Source organism: Lupinus angustifolius, chromosome LG12, assembly GCF_001865875.1.
Source record: "Lupinus angustifolius cultivar Tanjil chromosome LG12, LupAngTanjil_v1.0, whole genome shotgun sequence".
Taxonomy (NCBI): Eukaryota; Viridiplantae; Streptophyta; class Magnoliopsida; order Fabales; family Fabaceae; genus Lupinus; species Lupinus angustifolius.
The window spans coordinates 3,472,271-3,489,032 of record NC_032020.1 but is presented as its reverse complement, the minus strand read 5'-3'; the positions used below and the strand labels follow the sequence as shown (position 1 = coordinate 3,489,032).

The 16,762-nt window shown below is 33.7% G+C and overlaps 1 protein-coding gene across 1 annotated transcript; it reads right to left on the bottom strand.

Moving 5' to 3' along the window:
* Positions 12,652–16,495, bottom strand: LOC109362050 (probable protein phosphatase 2C 65). The gene is made up of 5 exons (XM_019607622.1): positions 16,221–16,495; positions 14,238–14,531; positions 13,874–13,991; positions 13,560–13,783; positions 12,652–12,855 (listed from the first exon to the last, which is right to left on the bottom strand). The coding sequence occupies exons 1-5, from the start codon at positions 16,428–16,430 to the stop codon at positions 12,685–12,687; spliced, it is 1,017 nt and encodes a 338-aa protein (XP_019463167.1). The 5' UTR covers positions 16,431–16,495; the 3' UTR covers positions 12,652–12,684.

Genomic DNA, 16,762 nt, shown 5'->3' with positions numbered 1-16,762 from the left:
TACAAGTTTAGCCTTCCATTGAGTGGAAGAAAGAAATCGAAAATGAAGAAGATGAATGAAACCCGAAAATGAAGAAGATGTGAAACCCTAGCAGCGAAAAAGAGGAGAAAACAAAATTCTAAAATGAGTGAATGTAGAGAGTGAGAGTGGAATTCGGGTTCCCTCTTTTACAAAGAGTGAAACCGAAAATGATCCCTAAACAATGGGCTCAAAACTAAAAGCGAATTTACAAATAAAAAAACTCCCAAAATAAAAATACAATCTTCACTTCCACACATATCCTCCACTTCCATAATGCCCAAAATTCCATTGGTGCCAAATATGATATGAAAATGATGATAGATTTAATCAGGCTAAATAATCTCAAATTAACTCATTTTAGGAATATTAGTCCAATAAAGTCTAAAACACTAAATCATGTGAAACAAAGTCCATTAGGCACCAAGAATCATCAATCATGCTAAATTAAGGTTATGAATAGTGTGTAATATATTGTTAATCAGTAAGTGCTTCTATCTGCTGAGTCAAAATTTTATTATCTATTAGAATAGCATCATATGTATTCAAATCAAGCATCCCCCTTTTTTGTATTGTCTTATGATTGTGTTGTGCTTGCCTATCTATTGAAGAAAGGCCAGTTATGATTCTTGTAGCTTGTTCAGCATCCACATTCGTCATTATTCCACCACCTACTGCATCTAGTATCATTTTGGTCTTAGGCTTTAACTCATTGCAGAATATATTAAGTTGATCCACATCCTCAAAACCATGATTGAGCCATTTTCTCAATAGCATCTGAAAACATTCCCAAGCTTCATAGAATACTTCATCTACGCCTTGCCTGGAAGTGGATATTTCAAATTTGGCATGCACATAACGAGCTGGCGGGAAAAACCTAGTCAAAAACTTTGACTTCAAGTAACTCCAACTAGTCAAGCTCTAAGTTGGATGGGATTTTAACCATTCCCTAGCTTCACCCAATAGAGATAATGGGAACAACATCATGTAAGCAGCTTTCTTTCAGCATTAGTATAGCCCATTGTTGCGACAAATTCATAGAAGTTGTCTAGATGTGCATAAGGATCTTCATAATCCTTCCAAGAGAATTGGTATGCACTAACCAGATTCAGGAACGCTGGCTTAATTTCCATTGTTTTCTCTGTGTGTGGAATAACAATGCTTTAGTAGTGTCTCGGAGCTTGATACAATGCATAATCACCCAACATCCTCCTTGGAGGATTAAGCCGCTCATTATTCCCTGTAGCATCATTGGCATTCTCCATTTTCTCAAACTAAGGCTTTGAATTTATTGATTGTTCAGAGCTACCATGTGCTTCCTGAGTCCCTTGCTTCCTCTTCTCTTTTGCTTTCTTACCATTGCTTTTGGCTGATTTCTCGATTTCTGGATTGTACTGTAGTTGTTCTTCGATAACCTTACCTCGCAAAAGCATAAATAAGCAGACTACAACAAAGGTTAGCACAAGGGTTAATTATACTAAGAATTAAAAATAAATATTTACAATACTCAATAAACTTGACATAGAACTAATATTAACCGCTCATTGCACCCCGGCAACGGCGTCAAAGACTTGTTGAATATTTTCGTACGGCAAGTGAACCGTATCGTTCAAGTAATAACCGGTAAATACCGGGATATCATCATCAGATAGCATAGTGGATTTGTATAAATTCTTTAGAAAGTAGATTGAGTATGTATTTACAAGATTTGGTGTTTATGATCATTGGGTTTTGAAAATAATTGTTAAACTGTAAAAAACTAAACTATGAAATTAAATGCGTTGGGATCAAAGTTCATCTTTCTCTCCCTTTGTAATCCTTAGACTCAATTCCATATAACTTGTGAAGTTATAGATTTTGATGCACATTTTCTTCGAATCATTTGTATCAATTCCTTGAATACAAAATCCTTAGATCATTAACCAATTCCTTCGATATTTAACCAATTATCTAGCATTAAGTTCAATATAAAAGCAATTTCTAGAGTAGTGATGTAACAAGGAAGATAATCCATATTCGATACCAAGTTCAAATTCCTAGTTAAACTTGGATCCAAGATCATGAATTCAATAGAAAAGTAATTCATGCATTAAATACAAGATAAACTTCCCAAAATCAAATAACTAAAATGCCTTTAAGAATTGAATCCAGGAGTACAATAGTTAGAAGATTACATCTCAATCCCAACACTGAAGATTTAGCCAAACATCATTCCCATTACAACATTCATCTCATGAGAATTACAAGAAATTGAAATGGCAAATAGTCAAAGGATGCCATTATAACCAACCTACGAAGTTTTGATGAAAACAAAGTCTTATATGGAAGCTTGAAGACTTGGACATCTCCATACCAAGAACTCAAGGTTAACATCATAGAACTTAGGATTGTTTTTTATATTGCAGAGTCCTAAGATGTTTGCCTAGTATTGAGTCTTAGGTTAGGTAAACCCAAGATGGAAGTGTCTCACAAAAAGTATAAAATGAAAATCATATAGGATGGGGCATAACATCTACATACATATATATGATAAGTAACATTCATGCATTTGCATTAAGCATACATAGTTTTGTGCATAAAAGGTTTAATTATTTCTAAAATCATGTGGCATGTTTATTCATCATATAGGGTGTTTACCATATAGTTAGAAAAACCATTTTAAAAAAAATATTAATCGGTTAACCCATTTTGTAATCGATTAAGTCTTGGTGAAATTCGTTAATCAATTAAGGAAAGACGTCGTCAATTAAATGGAGTTACATAAGCTAACCTCCCAGGATTTCTGCTTATTAATCGATTAAGCAAGTTTCTAATTGATTAAGCCATAACTGAAAATCTGTTTTCAAGAAACACGTTAATCAATTAACTTGGCATTTAATCGATTAATATTAGTTGAGTCAGTTATGAACAAAATCTGTTATTTTGAAACATAATAAAATCAGGTTTTAAAATAAGCTTTTCACACTTTCAAAAAAACAACGAAATAGAACTGAAAGAAAAGAAAAACAAAGATTCATTGTGCTTATGTTTTCGAAGCTATCTTGTTGATTCTTTGAAGTTTTTCTTGCATACATTTTCAAGAGTGAAAAGAGATATATTGCATGATTTCTACATCTAGTTCTTAGGGCTGTTTGTGAGATGTTCTGTCAAGGGTTATAGAGAGTCGATTTCAGTGTCTATATCCGCACAATCTTGTGTGCAAAGTAACTCGGCAAAATTCTATAAATTGAGGATCATTTTCGTGGTGTGTGGTGTCAACACAAGTTGAGAATCAGTATTCTTCACAAGGCATGGATTCTTGATTCGAGCTAAAGGTTCGGTTGGGGCCAAATTGTGTGAACGGTGTGGTATCCAAGTAGGCGTAGATAGAGGTCAAACCGAGCTTGGTGGCTCAACGGTTTCAAGAAAGAAGTTTCTACTAAGATCATTGGAAGTATGTTTGTAATTGAATTACATTTATGATAGTGAAGAAAAATCTCCCAAATCAACCTAGAGGCCTTGATGTAGTTTGCAAGTGGACCCGCAAATGAACCAGGATAAAATCCTCGAGCACATTTCCTCTTTCCCTATCTCTTTACATTTTTGTCTTTACTTGCTTTCTGAGTTAATTTGAATTTTGTGATTAATTGCTAATTATTGTTAATTTGTTGATAATCACGAATCAATATTAAGATAGTAAAGATCTAAATTCATCACTGTCTTTCAAAGCAATAAAATTGTTTTTCAAAGAGTAAACAATCAGTATAATCGATTAACGTACTGACCATAATCGATTAACAGAACTGTCCTTAATCGATTAACCCTGTTGATAATCGATTAACTACATGAGCTTTGTATTCTGCGCAAATATCGAAAAAGTAGGATTAATGATCCGCTACACCTATTCACCTCCCTCCAAGTGTATTCTTACCTCACTAGTACCCAACAAGTGGTATCAGAGCTAGTACGAAGGTGCTAGCTTGGCTGCTAAATTCGTTGATCCAAGGGATTAATTAGCATGGGTTCCACTAACCCTTTCGGCGATGATGGCGCATCCATCAACCGCCCTCCGATCTTTAGTGGCAAGGGGTACGCCTATTGGAAGGTGTGCATGTGAATCTTTATTGAGGCAATAGACACGGAGATTTGGGACTCCATTGTCAATGGGCCTTTTACTCCACTTCACTTAGTGGATGGTGAGCCCAAAGAAAAACCAAAGGGATTGTGGACTGACGAAGAAAGACGTAAAGTCCAACACAATCTCAAGGCAAAGAACATAATAACATTTACCTTGTCATACGATGAATTCTTTTGGGTGTCACAATGCCTAAATACAAAAGAGATGTGGGATACTTTGCAAGTAACCCACGAAGGCGCAAGTGAGGTTAAGCGCACAAGATTGAATGCGTTAACACATGAATATGAGTTGTTTCGTTTGTTTCCAAATGAATCGATTAATGAAATGCATAAAAGATTCACTCATATTGTTAATCATTTAATTGATTTAGATAAGAGTTTTGCTATTTGTGAACTTACTAACAAAGTATTGCATTGTCTTGATAGGAAATGGCAGTCCAAGGTAATAGCAATTATGGAGTCAAAAGACTTAGACACAATGCCTCTAGCAACTCTCTTTGTAAAACTCCAAGAACATGAAATTGAGTTGGGACGCTTAACAATGCATGAAGATTCAGACCAAAAGAAAAAGGGGATCTCTCTAAAAGCTACATCGTCACAACCATAAGAAGAGAGAGGCGATGATGATTTCGGGACTGAATTAGATGATGAAACCTTAACTCTCCTAGTTAGAAAGTTTGGCAAGTTTCTCAAGAAGAAATGAGGGTTTAAGCACTTTCAAAAGAAAGAGGCAAGTGATTCAACCAGAAGAGGCAAAGCTCCCAAAGATCGCCTCATTTACCATGAGTGTGGCAAATCGGGCCATATGAAATTTCAATGCCCAAGAAACCTTAAGAAGTTGAAAATGATAAGAGCAACCCCCAGGATTTTAAATCCAAGAAGGCCTACATAGTATGGGATTTACCGGAGGACGAGACAACAAGTACCACATCCGATGAAGAGGAGACCACCAAATTATTATTAATGGCAAACACTCAAGAAATTGGCAGCACAAGTGATCTGAATGACACGAGTGAGGTACATTATTTTGACTCTTCTTCGTGTTCCGATGAGTCTCCTACTTATGATGAATTGTATAGTGAATTTATTGAGTTGCATGAGGAGCTTAAGAAATTAGCAAAAGTAAATGTAGATAGAAACGAGTCATCATGTTGCATGAAAGTAAAATAACTAAAATGCAAGAGGAATTAAATGAATTGAAACTAGAAAATAAGACTCTAGATCTTATTTACTCTTCTGCCTCATGTAGTTGCGCCACTAAGTTAATTGAAATACCTATATGTGATCAACATGATATTTTAAATGCTGAAATTTCTAATTTGAAGGATAAATTGGCAAAGTTCATATATAGTAGTTATAACATGAACAACCTACTTGCTATATCTTGAAATGTAGGTAATCATGGAGGTCTTGGCTATAAACCAAAGAAAAATAGAAGACCATACATGAGGCAAGTAGATTATATGTATAATAGGACTAATCATAAAATGCCTACTTGTTTTTATTGTGGTAAACATGGTCATAAATTTATATCATGCTACATTAGGAAATATGGAGTACCTAGTGGTAAATATGTACGGATGCAAAGGGAAAGAATCTTTGATTACTAATAAGAAAGGACCCAATATAACTTGGGCACCTAAACAATGCAAGTAAATTGTTTTGCAGGTATGCCTTCGGACTTAGGGACGACACTGGTACTTGGACAGTCGATGTTCGAGGTATATGACAGGTGACAGATCAAAGTTCTTGGATCTCTCACTAAATGATAAAGGTTATGTTACTTATGGAGACAACAATAGAGGAAAGATACTAGGCGTTGGAAGAATTGGAAATGCTTCACATGCCGTAATAGAAAACGTGCTATATGTCGAAGGACTAGAGCACAACCTACTAAGCATTAGCCAACTCTGTGACAAAGGTAATAAGGTATCTTTGTACTCAAACTGTTGTATTATTTGTGACATGGTAAATAATAATGTTAAGTTTATAAGGTAGCGAATAAATAACATTTATATGATCGACTTGGATGATATCACCACTCTGTTTTCAAAATATTTTATCACTAAAGTGAGTGACATTTGACTGTAGCACAAACGAGTAGCACATGTCCACTTAAAGCATCTAACTATGTTATAATCACATGATTTAGTAGTAGGATTACCAAAGCTTGATTTCAAATCAAAAGACTCTTGTGACACTTGTCAAACGTGTAAACAAGTGAAGAGTTCATTTTCAACTAAAAATGTGATATCCACAACAAACCCTTTGGTGTTACTCCATATGGACATGTTTAGACCATCACAAATTATGAGCTTTGATGGTGGCTAGTATGTGTTGGTAATTGTTGATGATTTCTCTATATATACATGGGCTTTGTTTCTTGCTCTGAAAAGTGATGATTTTAAGTCTTTTAAAAATCTGGCCAAACAGCTTCAAAACTAATTTGATCATAAGATAGTGTATCTTCGCAACGATCATGGTGGAGAATTTGAAAACCACATTTTTGACAAGTTTTACGAGAAGCATGGGATCCTACATCATTATTCGACTCCTCGAACCCCTCAACAAAATGGAGTTGTTTAGAGGGAAAATCGAGCATTAGAGGAGCTAGCTAGGACAATGCTAAATGAAAGCAAGGTCCCTAAATATTTTTGGACCGATGAGGTACATACTTCTTGCTATGTAATTAATCGAATACTACTTAGGCATTCACTCTTAAAAATGCCATATGAATTGCTAAAAGGCCGAAAAATTAATATTTCACACTTGCATGATTTTGGATATAAATGCTTCCTATTGAATAATGGCAAAAGATTACTAGGAAAGTTTGATTCAAAAGATGACGAGGGAATATTTTTGGGGTACTCTATTTATAGTAAAGCATATCGAGTCTTTAATAAATATACTATGCATGTTGAAGAGTATGTCCATGTAAAATTTGATGAATCTTCTACGAAAGAGAAGAGGAAGGTTGTGTGTGATGATGTTTTAGGTGCGCTGAAAATTACATACACAAAGAACATGGAAACCAAAAACGAGGTTTAGGATGATTAGGGAATAAATGCATATCATCAAGAAATGCCTATGGTGTGGAAGACAAAGAAAGATCATCTGATCGACAAGGTTATAAGTGATATCTCAACATGAGTGGAAACTCGAAACTCTGCGAAACTTTTGTAATTTTGTAGCATTTGTGTCTCACGTCGAGCATAAGACCATAAATGATGTCAAAGAGAATGAGCATTGGGGAATAGCTATGCAAGAAGAGTTAAACCAGTTTGAGCGTAATAATGTATGGGACTTGGTCCCTAAACCTAAAGATCATCCTGTAATAGGCACAAAATGGGTCTTTAAAAATAAATTGGACGAATCTGATTTGATTATACGAAATAAGGCACATCTAGTTGCCAAAGGGTATAATCCAGAAGAAGGCATCGACTATGATGAAACCTACACCCCTGTTACGAGGTTGAAGGCTATTCGAATGTTACTAGCCTTTGCATCGATAATGAACTTCAAACTCTTTCAAATGGATGTAAAGAGCTTTCTTGAATGGATACATTCAAGAAGAAGAGTATGTAAATCAACCGCCCGCCTTTGAAAATCATAAATTCCCTAATCATGTTTATAAACTCAAAAAGACATTATATGGTCTAAAACATGCTCATAGAGCTTGGTACGATAGATTGAGTAGCTTTATATTAGAAAAGGGATTTGAAATGGGCCAAGTTGATACAACTCTCTTTATACTAAAATCATAAATTAATGTCTTGTTAGTACAAATTTATGTAGATGACATAATATTTGGTACTATTAACAATTTACTTTGTAAGGAGTTTTATGATCATATGAAAGGGGAGTTTGAAATGTCGATGATGGGTGAGATGACATTCTTTTTATGACTACAAATAAAACAAATGAGCAGCGGGATATTCATTCACCAAACAAAATATTGCAAGGAACTATTGCAAAGGTTCGAGATGGATAAATGTAAAGAAGCGACAACACCCATGGCTTCATCCTGCTATCTCGACAAAGACAAAAAAGGTAAAGCAACTGAGGTAACAAAATATTGTGGGATAATTGGTTCTTTATTGTATCTAACTGCTAGTCTCCCAATATAATGTTTAGTGTGTGTATGTGTGCAAGATATCAAGCCTCACTTGAGGAATCTCATTTTAGTGTTGTAAAACGTGTTATGAAATCTCTTAAAGGAACAATATCTATGGGTTTATGGTATCCTAGGGATGCTTCATTGTCCCTAACAGGATATTCCGATTCTGACTTTGTGGGATGCAAGTTAGACCGGAAAAGTACTAGCAGGACTTACCACCTTTTGGGAATCTCCCTAGTATCATGGCATAGTAAGAAGCAAGTATAAGTTGCATTGTCTACCGCCAAGCGGAATATATTATCGCAGGCGTGTGTTGCGCTCAGATTCTATGGATGAAGCAACTATCAGACTTTGGCTTAAAACTAGCAAAAATTCCTATAAAATGCGATAACACTAGTGACATAAATCTATCGAAGAACCCTATCATGCATTCTAGAACTAAGCATATAGAGATTAGACAATACTTTTTAAGAGATCATGTACAAAAAGGTGACTGCATACTTGAATTTGTTAAAACGTCAAAGCAATTAGCAGATATCTTCACCAAGCCCCTTCCACGGGATACATTCTTTGTGTTACGTAGAGAACTTGGCATACTTGATGAAAAATATGTAAGCTAATTTGCTTAGGGTAATTATGTGCCTTTGCTTGATCTTGATTATATGCTTATAAATAATATATGTTTTGAATGCATGCTCCCGTGTTTTAGATTATGTTCATGAATGTTTCTATGCTCCCTTAGTATGTCAAAATCCTTTAGGTTTGTATCTTAACAATAGCACTCTAAGCATGTCATTTTTATATTCTTTTACCCCAAATTCATATATAATATGTCTAATTCTGATTAACGGTTCCAAAGTTATGCCCAAAATAGAAAATCAACAGTAAAATTAGTCACTACTTGTTTGTATCTCACAACCAGCAGCATTGGCTATGATGCATCCAGTATTCAATATGTGATGAAACAAGTGTGGAAACAAAGTTTCATGCAAAAATTCTAACCACAACTATATTAACCAACATACACCTCAATCAACCAATAGGCAAATAGCTAAACAAGATAGCAAACAGCAAACAGTGAATGCTACAGACAGATTTTGAAGCCTAAACAGAATGGTTATTCTAAGACACAAACTAAACTATATTAAGAACCATTGACATGAACCGATAATCCCAGCAGCGGAGCCAAATTTGACCGAGGTCATACCTGATGCGAATAATATAACAATTAAGAACTGTAGTACTAGGAAGTAACTCCTAGGTCATTTCACAAGGATTAGCTTTCAAGGAAAGATTCAAACACCTTATACTCACATACACAAAGGGGGGTTTTGTTAGATTAGTATGAACAATAAGCAAATTCAGAAACAGTAAATAACAATATGATAAAATGGCTAAATCCTTTTGGTTCGTTCATTCACAGCCCAATCCTCGGTTTCAAAAGATTATTTTCATATTCCAACCATTAACTTCCAAATTTTTTAAGAATCAATTAACTAAGCGATAATCAATTCAAAGTTCCAAACCTAAATCTCTAACTAGACGAAATCTGTATAAGCATGAAACCAATCAACTAAGCGAAGATAAACTCAACCAACAAGTTTCTAAGCAATGTAATTAAGCAAATCATATTCAGAAATAAGATAGAATAAATCAACAATAAAGAAACCGAAAATGCATTAATAACAAAACTCAAGAGTTGGGATACATTACCAAAGGAACTTAGTCCATAAATTTAGTCTTCTATGGCAATGGAAGAACAAAACAAAAATGAAAAATGAAGAAGAAGTGAAACTCTAACCGAGAAAAAAGAGGGAAATGGAAATGTGTGTTTCAAAAATGAGGAAAAGTAAAGTGTGTGTGTTTGGAGTGGGGAATCCGAATTTAACCCCTCCAACACACATAAAACTGAAATGGACCTAAACAATGGGCCCAAAGCTAAATTACAATAAAAAAAACTTCTAAAATAAAAATATAATTTTCACTTCAACACATATCATCCACTTCCATAATGCTCAAAATGCCATTAGTGCCAAATATGATCTAAAAATGATAATAGATTTAATCAGGTCAAATAATCCCAAATTAACTCATTTTAGGAATATTAGTCCAATAAAGTGTAAAACTTTAAACCATGTGAAACAAAGTTAATTAGGTACCAAGAATCATCAATCATGTTAAATTAAGGTTATGAATAATGTGTAATATATTGTTCATCACCAACGTTGCGCAACGATCACTTCCGCTGCACCAACAGCGAGTATACAAGATAGGCGGAGCATATTTGAACATGCAACAAAGTTAGATCATCTACATATGTTGAACCTCAAAAAAATTCAGATCTCCATTTTCAAAAGATATTGGTGTGTCATCATCAAAAAGGGGGAAATTGTTTAGAAGATCCTACTCCAGACCTTTGTACGGTTTTGATCAAGACACCAAGATCATAAAAATAAGAAAAGGAAGAAGACCATGAAGACATAGAAGATTCAAGCTTCAAGATGTTTATAGATTAAGTCTTCATATAGGTATTTTTATCCTTACACTCACTTTAATATTTAGTTGTAGTGCTCAAAGAAATCAAAATCATTTTTATAGAATTGGATATGTCTAAAATGCAAAGTCAAATTGCTAAGTAATGAGTTACTTGACCTGAGTAGTATGTTACCAGAACTAGGTAATAGGTTACCTGAACTATCAGGTAGTTGGTAACGGGTTACTGGAACTGCGTAACAGGTTACTTGATTGAGAAAACAGTTACAAAAGCATAACTGACTGATGTAACCAATTAATTGATCTACTAATCGATTACCTCCACTGACAGAACATTTGGGTAATCGATTACCACATCGTCACAATCGCTTACATAGAGTTGTTGAAACCAGACTTTCAAATTCAAATGAACACCTTTCATCCAAAGTGAATAGGTTTCATTCAAATTGTGTCTCCTCTTCATGGAAGGATATATTGGCTAATTGGAAGCCTATTTAAAGGCATTATGACATCCAAATTCAAGACACACAATATACACAATAACATACTATCACACAAAAACTTTCACAACTTTGTAAACAAAATTCTGCATATTTTGTTAGCAACTTTGTTCCTAAACTTTCATATTTTCTGAAGTTGCTTCTAAAGTGCATTTGTTCTAAACTTTCAAAAGATTAAGAGCATTGTATACTAAGTATTTTTATTGTGAGATTAAGAATTGCAAGTTATAGAATTGTCAAAACTTGTAAAGGCAATCATGCCATTATTATATTCTTCATCTTGGTTGTAAACTTTTCATCACAATGGTATGTTGAGAAGGGGAAAAAGAGCACTTGAAAAATGAATTTTTAAGGGTAGATAAGTTGTGAGTGTGTAAGGTACAAGGGTCTCGACGAGAGAATTTGTAATTACAACTCAAATTATCTAGTGGAAAATCTCTTGTGACAAGAGTACTTGATGTAACCATCGGTGGACAAGAAAGTAAATCAGTATAAAATTACATGTGTACTCTTCTTCTACTTATTCTTGAGATTTACTTTTATTTTACTTGGTTGAATTATGCATAAATAATCCGATGCACATACACTTTGATAATAAAGCAGAAAAATTAGTCATATTCTCCCAACAACTAATTCACCCTCTTAGTTGCCATCTTAAACTTATACACATGTCCCAAAAAAATCATATCATGTTCCTAACGAATTGAATTTGAACAAGTAATTTAAAAATGAAAATTTTATGTTTTTAAATTATGTGTCACCTTTTAATTGATTTGTAACACAAAATGGACAAGCTTCATTCCTTTAGTTGCAGCTTTAGAATTTTCTATGTGGCACTTGGCAGCTGATTGTCTGTCATTGTTTTTATTGATGTTGAAATTGCTTTCAAGGCCTTGCTTGATTCTAAACTCATCTTTGTGTATGGTTATTCAATTTTACACTTGAATTCCAAGGATGCAAGCCTCTAAGTTTTTGTGCTGAATGAGTTTGTGAAAATCCCTATATGGATTTGGTGAGAGGGTTGTGATGGGTGTGAGATGAATTATTGGTGATGCGATGTCACTAAACCAATGGAAAGGTACCTGAAGCTGTGGTGATAGTTGTTCCATCATAAACAATTTTTCTTTTTGAATGAGGGACAGAAAGAGAAGTAGAATTGAAGAAGTTGAATATTGAAAGTTTAATAGATAATCAATAGATTATGAAAAACATAACTATATTGTTCTGCTATATTAGAAATAAAAAACAAGAAAAAGATTGTATATTTTTTTATTGAATGAATAAATTGATAATTTACAATGAAAATAAACCATATATACATGAAACCAAAGTCTAGCTAACTAAAACAGAAAACTAAGCGTAAAGGACTTTAATTTAATTCAAAAAATCAAAATATATTGTCCCACCCATATTAAATTGCCAGTGTTGGGTTAAAACAGGTTAATTATTCAGGAATAAGCATATGACTGCACAATCATCAACCCCAGAAGAAGGATACTTGTATCTCCAGGCCTGAACAGCGCGCTTTACTAAAATTTTTGCTGCCATCGACCGCTTTGGTGCTGAAGCAACTATGGTTATTACTTCATTGTTTGTTAGCACATCCCATACCTGCAAAAGAAAAGTTGTATGCTTTAACTATATACTTGTAAATGATTACAGTGATGCTTTATCTTCCTAAAACATTGTCTTAATTAGTCTTCCAATACACAATAAACCTAGTTATCTTATTGCTTTGCACTAGTTGATCAAATATTTGCATATGAATTCGGATTAAAAGAAGTATATATATAAATGAGTGAGAGACATATCATCTTAAGGTTTTATCTCAAAACCAATTGACAATGAGATGAGTAAGTAGCCCTACACATATCAAGTAGTTAAACAATATCTAGAAGAACAAGTAGAGGATGTGAGACTTATTTCTCAACATGACCAAAGATTAAATATGATATATTTTGGTTCATGATAACGGGAAAGAAGTACACCTCTAGTTCTTATATCAAGTTACCAATTAGCAATAAAAGAAGTAGTTCAACATATACTTAAACCATGCCTAAGAGAATGTGGCAAAAGATGAGGGAATTACTTCCCAACACACCACTAATTAATTTTTATTCTCTAAGGGTTTGTTTGCTAGTTGAGGTTTGGAGGGGAACGAAGAAAAAGAGAAGACTTGATAGATATGAAATATATTTGTGAGATAACTCTGAAGACTCTTGGCCTTCATTCTCCTCCAAAATCCAACTCACAAATAGACCATAACTAAAAATACAAGATCCCTCGCACAAAGTTGATATTAGGATAATGCATACCCCATCAGTGGCCAAAACCACAAACTGATCCTGCTTGTTAATTTTTCGATAAACTAAGTCAGGAATTGAGGTGAGACCACAATTTTTCAGGCAAAAATCTCCGAAGGCTCTTGACATAGCTAGTCCAGGGCAATCTTCTTCAGGCATCCATAGTCTCTTCACACCTGGATCTTCCTCTGCAGCAAAAACTCGACCTCCACAATTCACAATTCTTAAGGCTTCACCTGAGTGACAATAAATAAGAAAAGGTAGTTAGATATAACTATATATATAGACTTGTAAGATTTAGAAATGAGGCCAATACCAAGACCTACATGGAATATCTGGTTTCAAGTCAACTGTGAGTTGAACTGGAACAAAATGGTTATCATCTGCTCTTGTGCAAAGAACTGCACGAGAATCCCCCAAATTACCAATTATCAATTGGTCTTTCTGAAAATTTAGTAAGGAAAATGATGCGGTTATAATTGTTTCTTACAAAAACAAACAAATAGGTTGTTTCTAGAATTTAAACATGTGACCTCCAAGTTCACGGATAATGATCTTATCATTCGAGAGTTTTTCAAGCATGTCATAAAGAGATTAAAAAAAAAGGTGGTTCAGTACACAAGCCTAGCAGGCGGTGTTTCCAGATATTACAGACAAGTAAAGCAATTAATTTTGAATGTCTGGTGATACCTGTTTAATGATTGTGACAGCAGTGCTACCACCAGAAAAGCCATCATAGTCAACTTTCAAAGCAAGTTCTTCATCCATTTCAATGAAGGATTTGAAGAAGCTTTCCTCCCAAGAAGCAACCGACATGTTATGTTGATTCTCTCCATAACTAGTTGTATTTTGTTGTGCCATTTGAAATGCTGCAGAGAGCTTTGAGGGTAGATTGTCACGTATACTTTGTGAAAACTTGTGGCCTAGAGGACCATGACCATCAAACACACCACAGAAGATCATATCTTTTTCTCCTGTGAATTCCTAATGATATACAGTTCCAACAATACCACATTGAGCATTAGTCCAAGCCATATATATGTTTTGCATACATCCATGCAATATATATTAGTAAATTAAGAAGCATTATGCTTCAATGAAAACCATACATCATTAGTAACATAAATTCAAGGCATAAATATGTTTTTAGTTTACACAATTTGGATGTTCAGTCCTGCTAAAAAATGTCCCTAGTCTTTTGTTCCTATTAGTTGATAGTTTTGGTTTTGGTCTCTATTTATGATATATAAATACCACAATCAATAACTTAATCAATTAGAATGAGACATGTCACATGGGTACTAGTCATATTATCACTTGACCATAAAATCATAAAGTTTGATACCTGGGAGCACATCTTTTATCCCAAAATATGTATTATTCCATATGTTATTTTATTTTATTAGTTAGAAAATACAAAGTTAATATATATTTAATTCTTGTTTAATTTTTTGACAAATGAGAAATAATAAATATATGAAATAATACAAACTTTGAGACAAAAGATATGGCTCATCTCTAACACTCATTCTGGTAGAAGGTTACTAGAGAAGAATCAGGTAGGATTCCTGAGTTCCTATGTTAGAATAGATGTGGCTTACTAGTTTTTTATCTAAGGAGTAAGTGGATGTAGTTCTGAATATATTTTTTTACCAAATTTAATTCTTAGAAAAATAAAATCTCAAAACAGTCTTTAGAAACTTTGGTTCCTATAAATTGGTCTGGTTCTATTCGCAAATTGATTTTTGGCGAGCGAGGGAGAGATGGAGAAGGCTTAGAAGGCATGAAATATATTTATGAGATGACTCTCAAGTCTTTCATTTCTTTTTTTATTTCCTATAAATTCAAACTCACAAACAAACCCTACAAGAATAAAGTAGTCATAGCATTTATGGTTTCCTTCCCTGAAACAAATTGGTTCCTATAATTCTAGTTTTACCTAATTTGGTCTGATTTCATAGGAAATAAGTTGTGGTACCAAAGAAATTTGAGGGACCAACTTATTATACCAAAAATATCTATAGGGATTATTTCGTGACTATTTTTTCGGGAGACCAAATTGTTTATGAAGGAACCTTCGATGACTAATAATTAGATTATTTTATTTTTTAGACCAAAATGATTTAAGCAAATAAATTACAAAAACTAGAGTATTTATTCTAATTTCAATAAATCGTCTTGAATATTAGGAAATAATTTGTTGCATAAATTAATCTTTTGGCTCCTATAATTTGACTCAATGTATCAATTAAGCAGGTACCTACAAAGCAAGGTTTTTAAGCAAGACCGTAAACTTCTATTTTTTTTAAATAAACCCTTATACTTAAATAATATTTTAATTCCCTATTAATTTTAAAAATGAATTAATTTCATAAACTGTCTAATAGGGACTTGATTAAGCTTCACACACACAAAATAAAACCTAATTAAAACCCTTTGAAATAAACCTAATTAAAACTTTTAAATTATAGAGTCCTACTTAAATATTAATGAAATTGCAAGGACTAAAAGAGTAATTTATCTCTACTTATTTATTATGAATTGCGTATTATTATATTGGACAAAATGTTGAAAATTGATATGAGTGGAATGAAAAATTATCAAAATTGTAATTTAATAAAAATAGAAAAATAAAACCAACAATCTATAAATAATACCTATGAAAATTCTTACCTCCCAAACCGTTAATGCATCCTGATTAATTCCTTTTCTACCCTTCTGGGAATACATTGATACAAACTTAGAGGATTCTCCTAACATGATCCGGGCCCCACCATATCCTTCTTCATATGTTGTATCTTTATTATTGTAGTCATCACTCTCAGAATCTATATCATACACCTTCTCTCCAAAGGTAACGTTGCAGCTACAACAGCCTCCCATAATTTTCCAATAAAGACAACGTGGACCCAACAAAACTTTAATGAATGCACAGAAAATGGATAAATATGCATGCAAATAAGAAGATTGAAAGAATTTGGATGATGATCATGTCCTTTTATTCTTGTGGGGTTGTTTTGTGTGTCTGGAAGTTAGAGTGAGGTAAACTTGGAAATATGAGTAAGGTTGAGTTGTACCAGTTTGAATTATGATAAGATTAAAATCTTAATAGGGCTATCTTATACTATTTCTGTATGTCTAATTGGATTGGAATTTGACTTTTAACTGTTTTGACAGCTCCATTTGTTTGTTGGTGTATCCTAAGAATGGGTCAG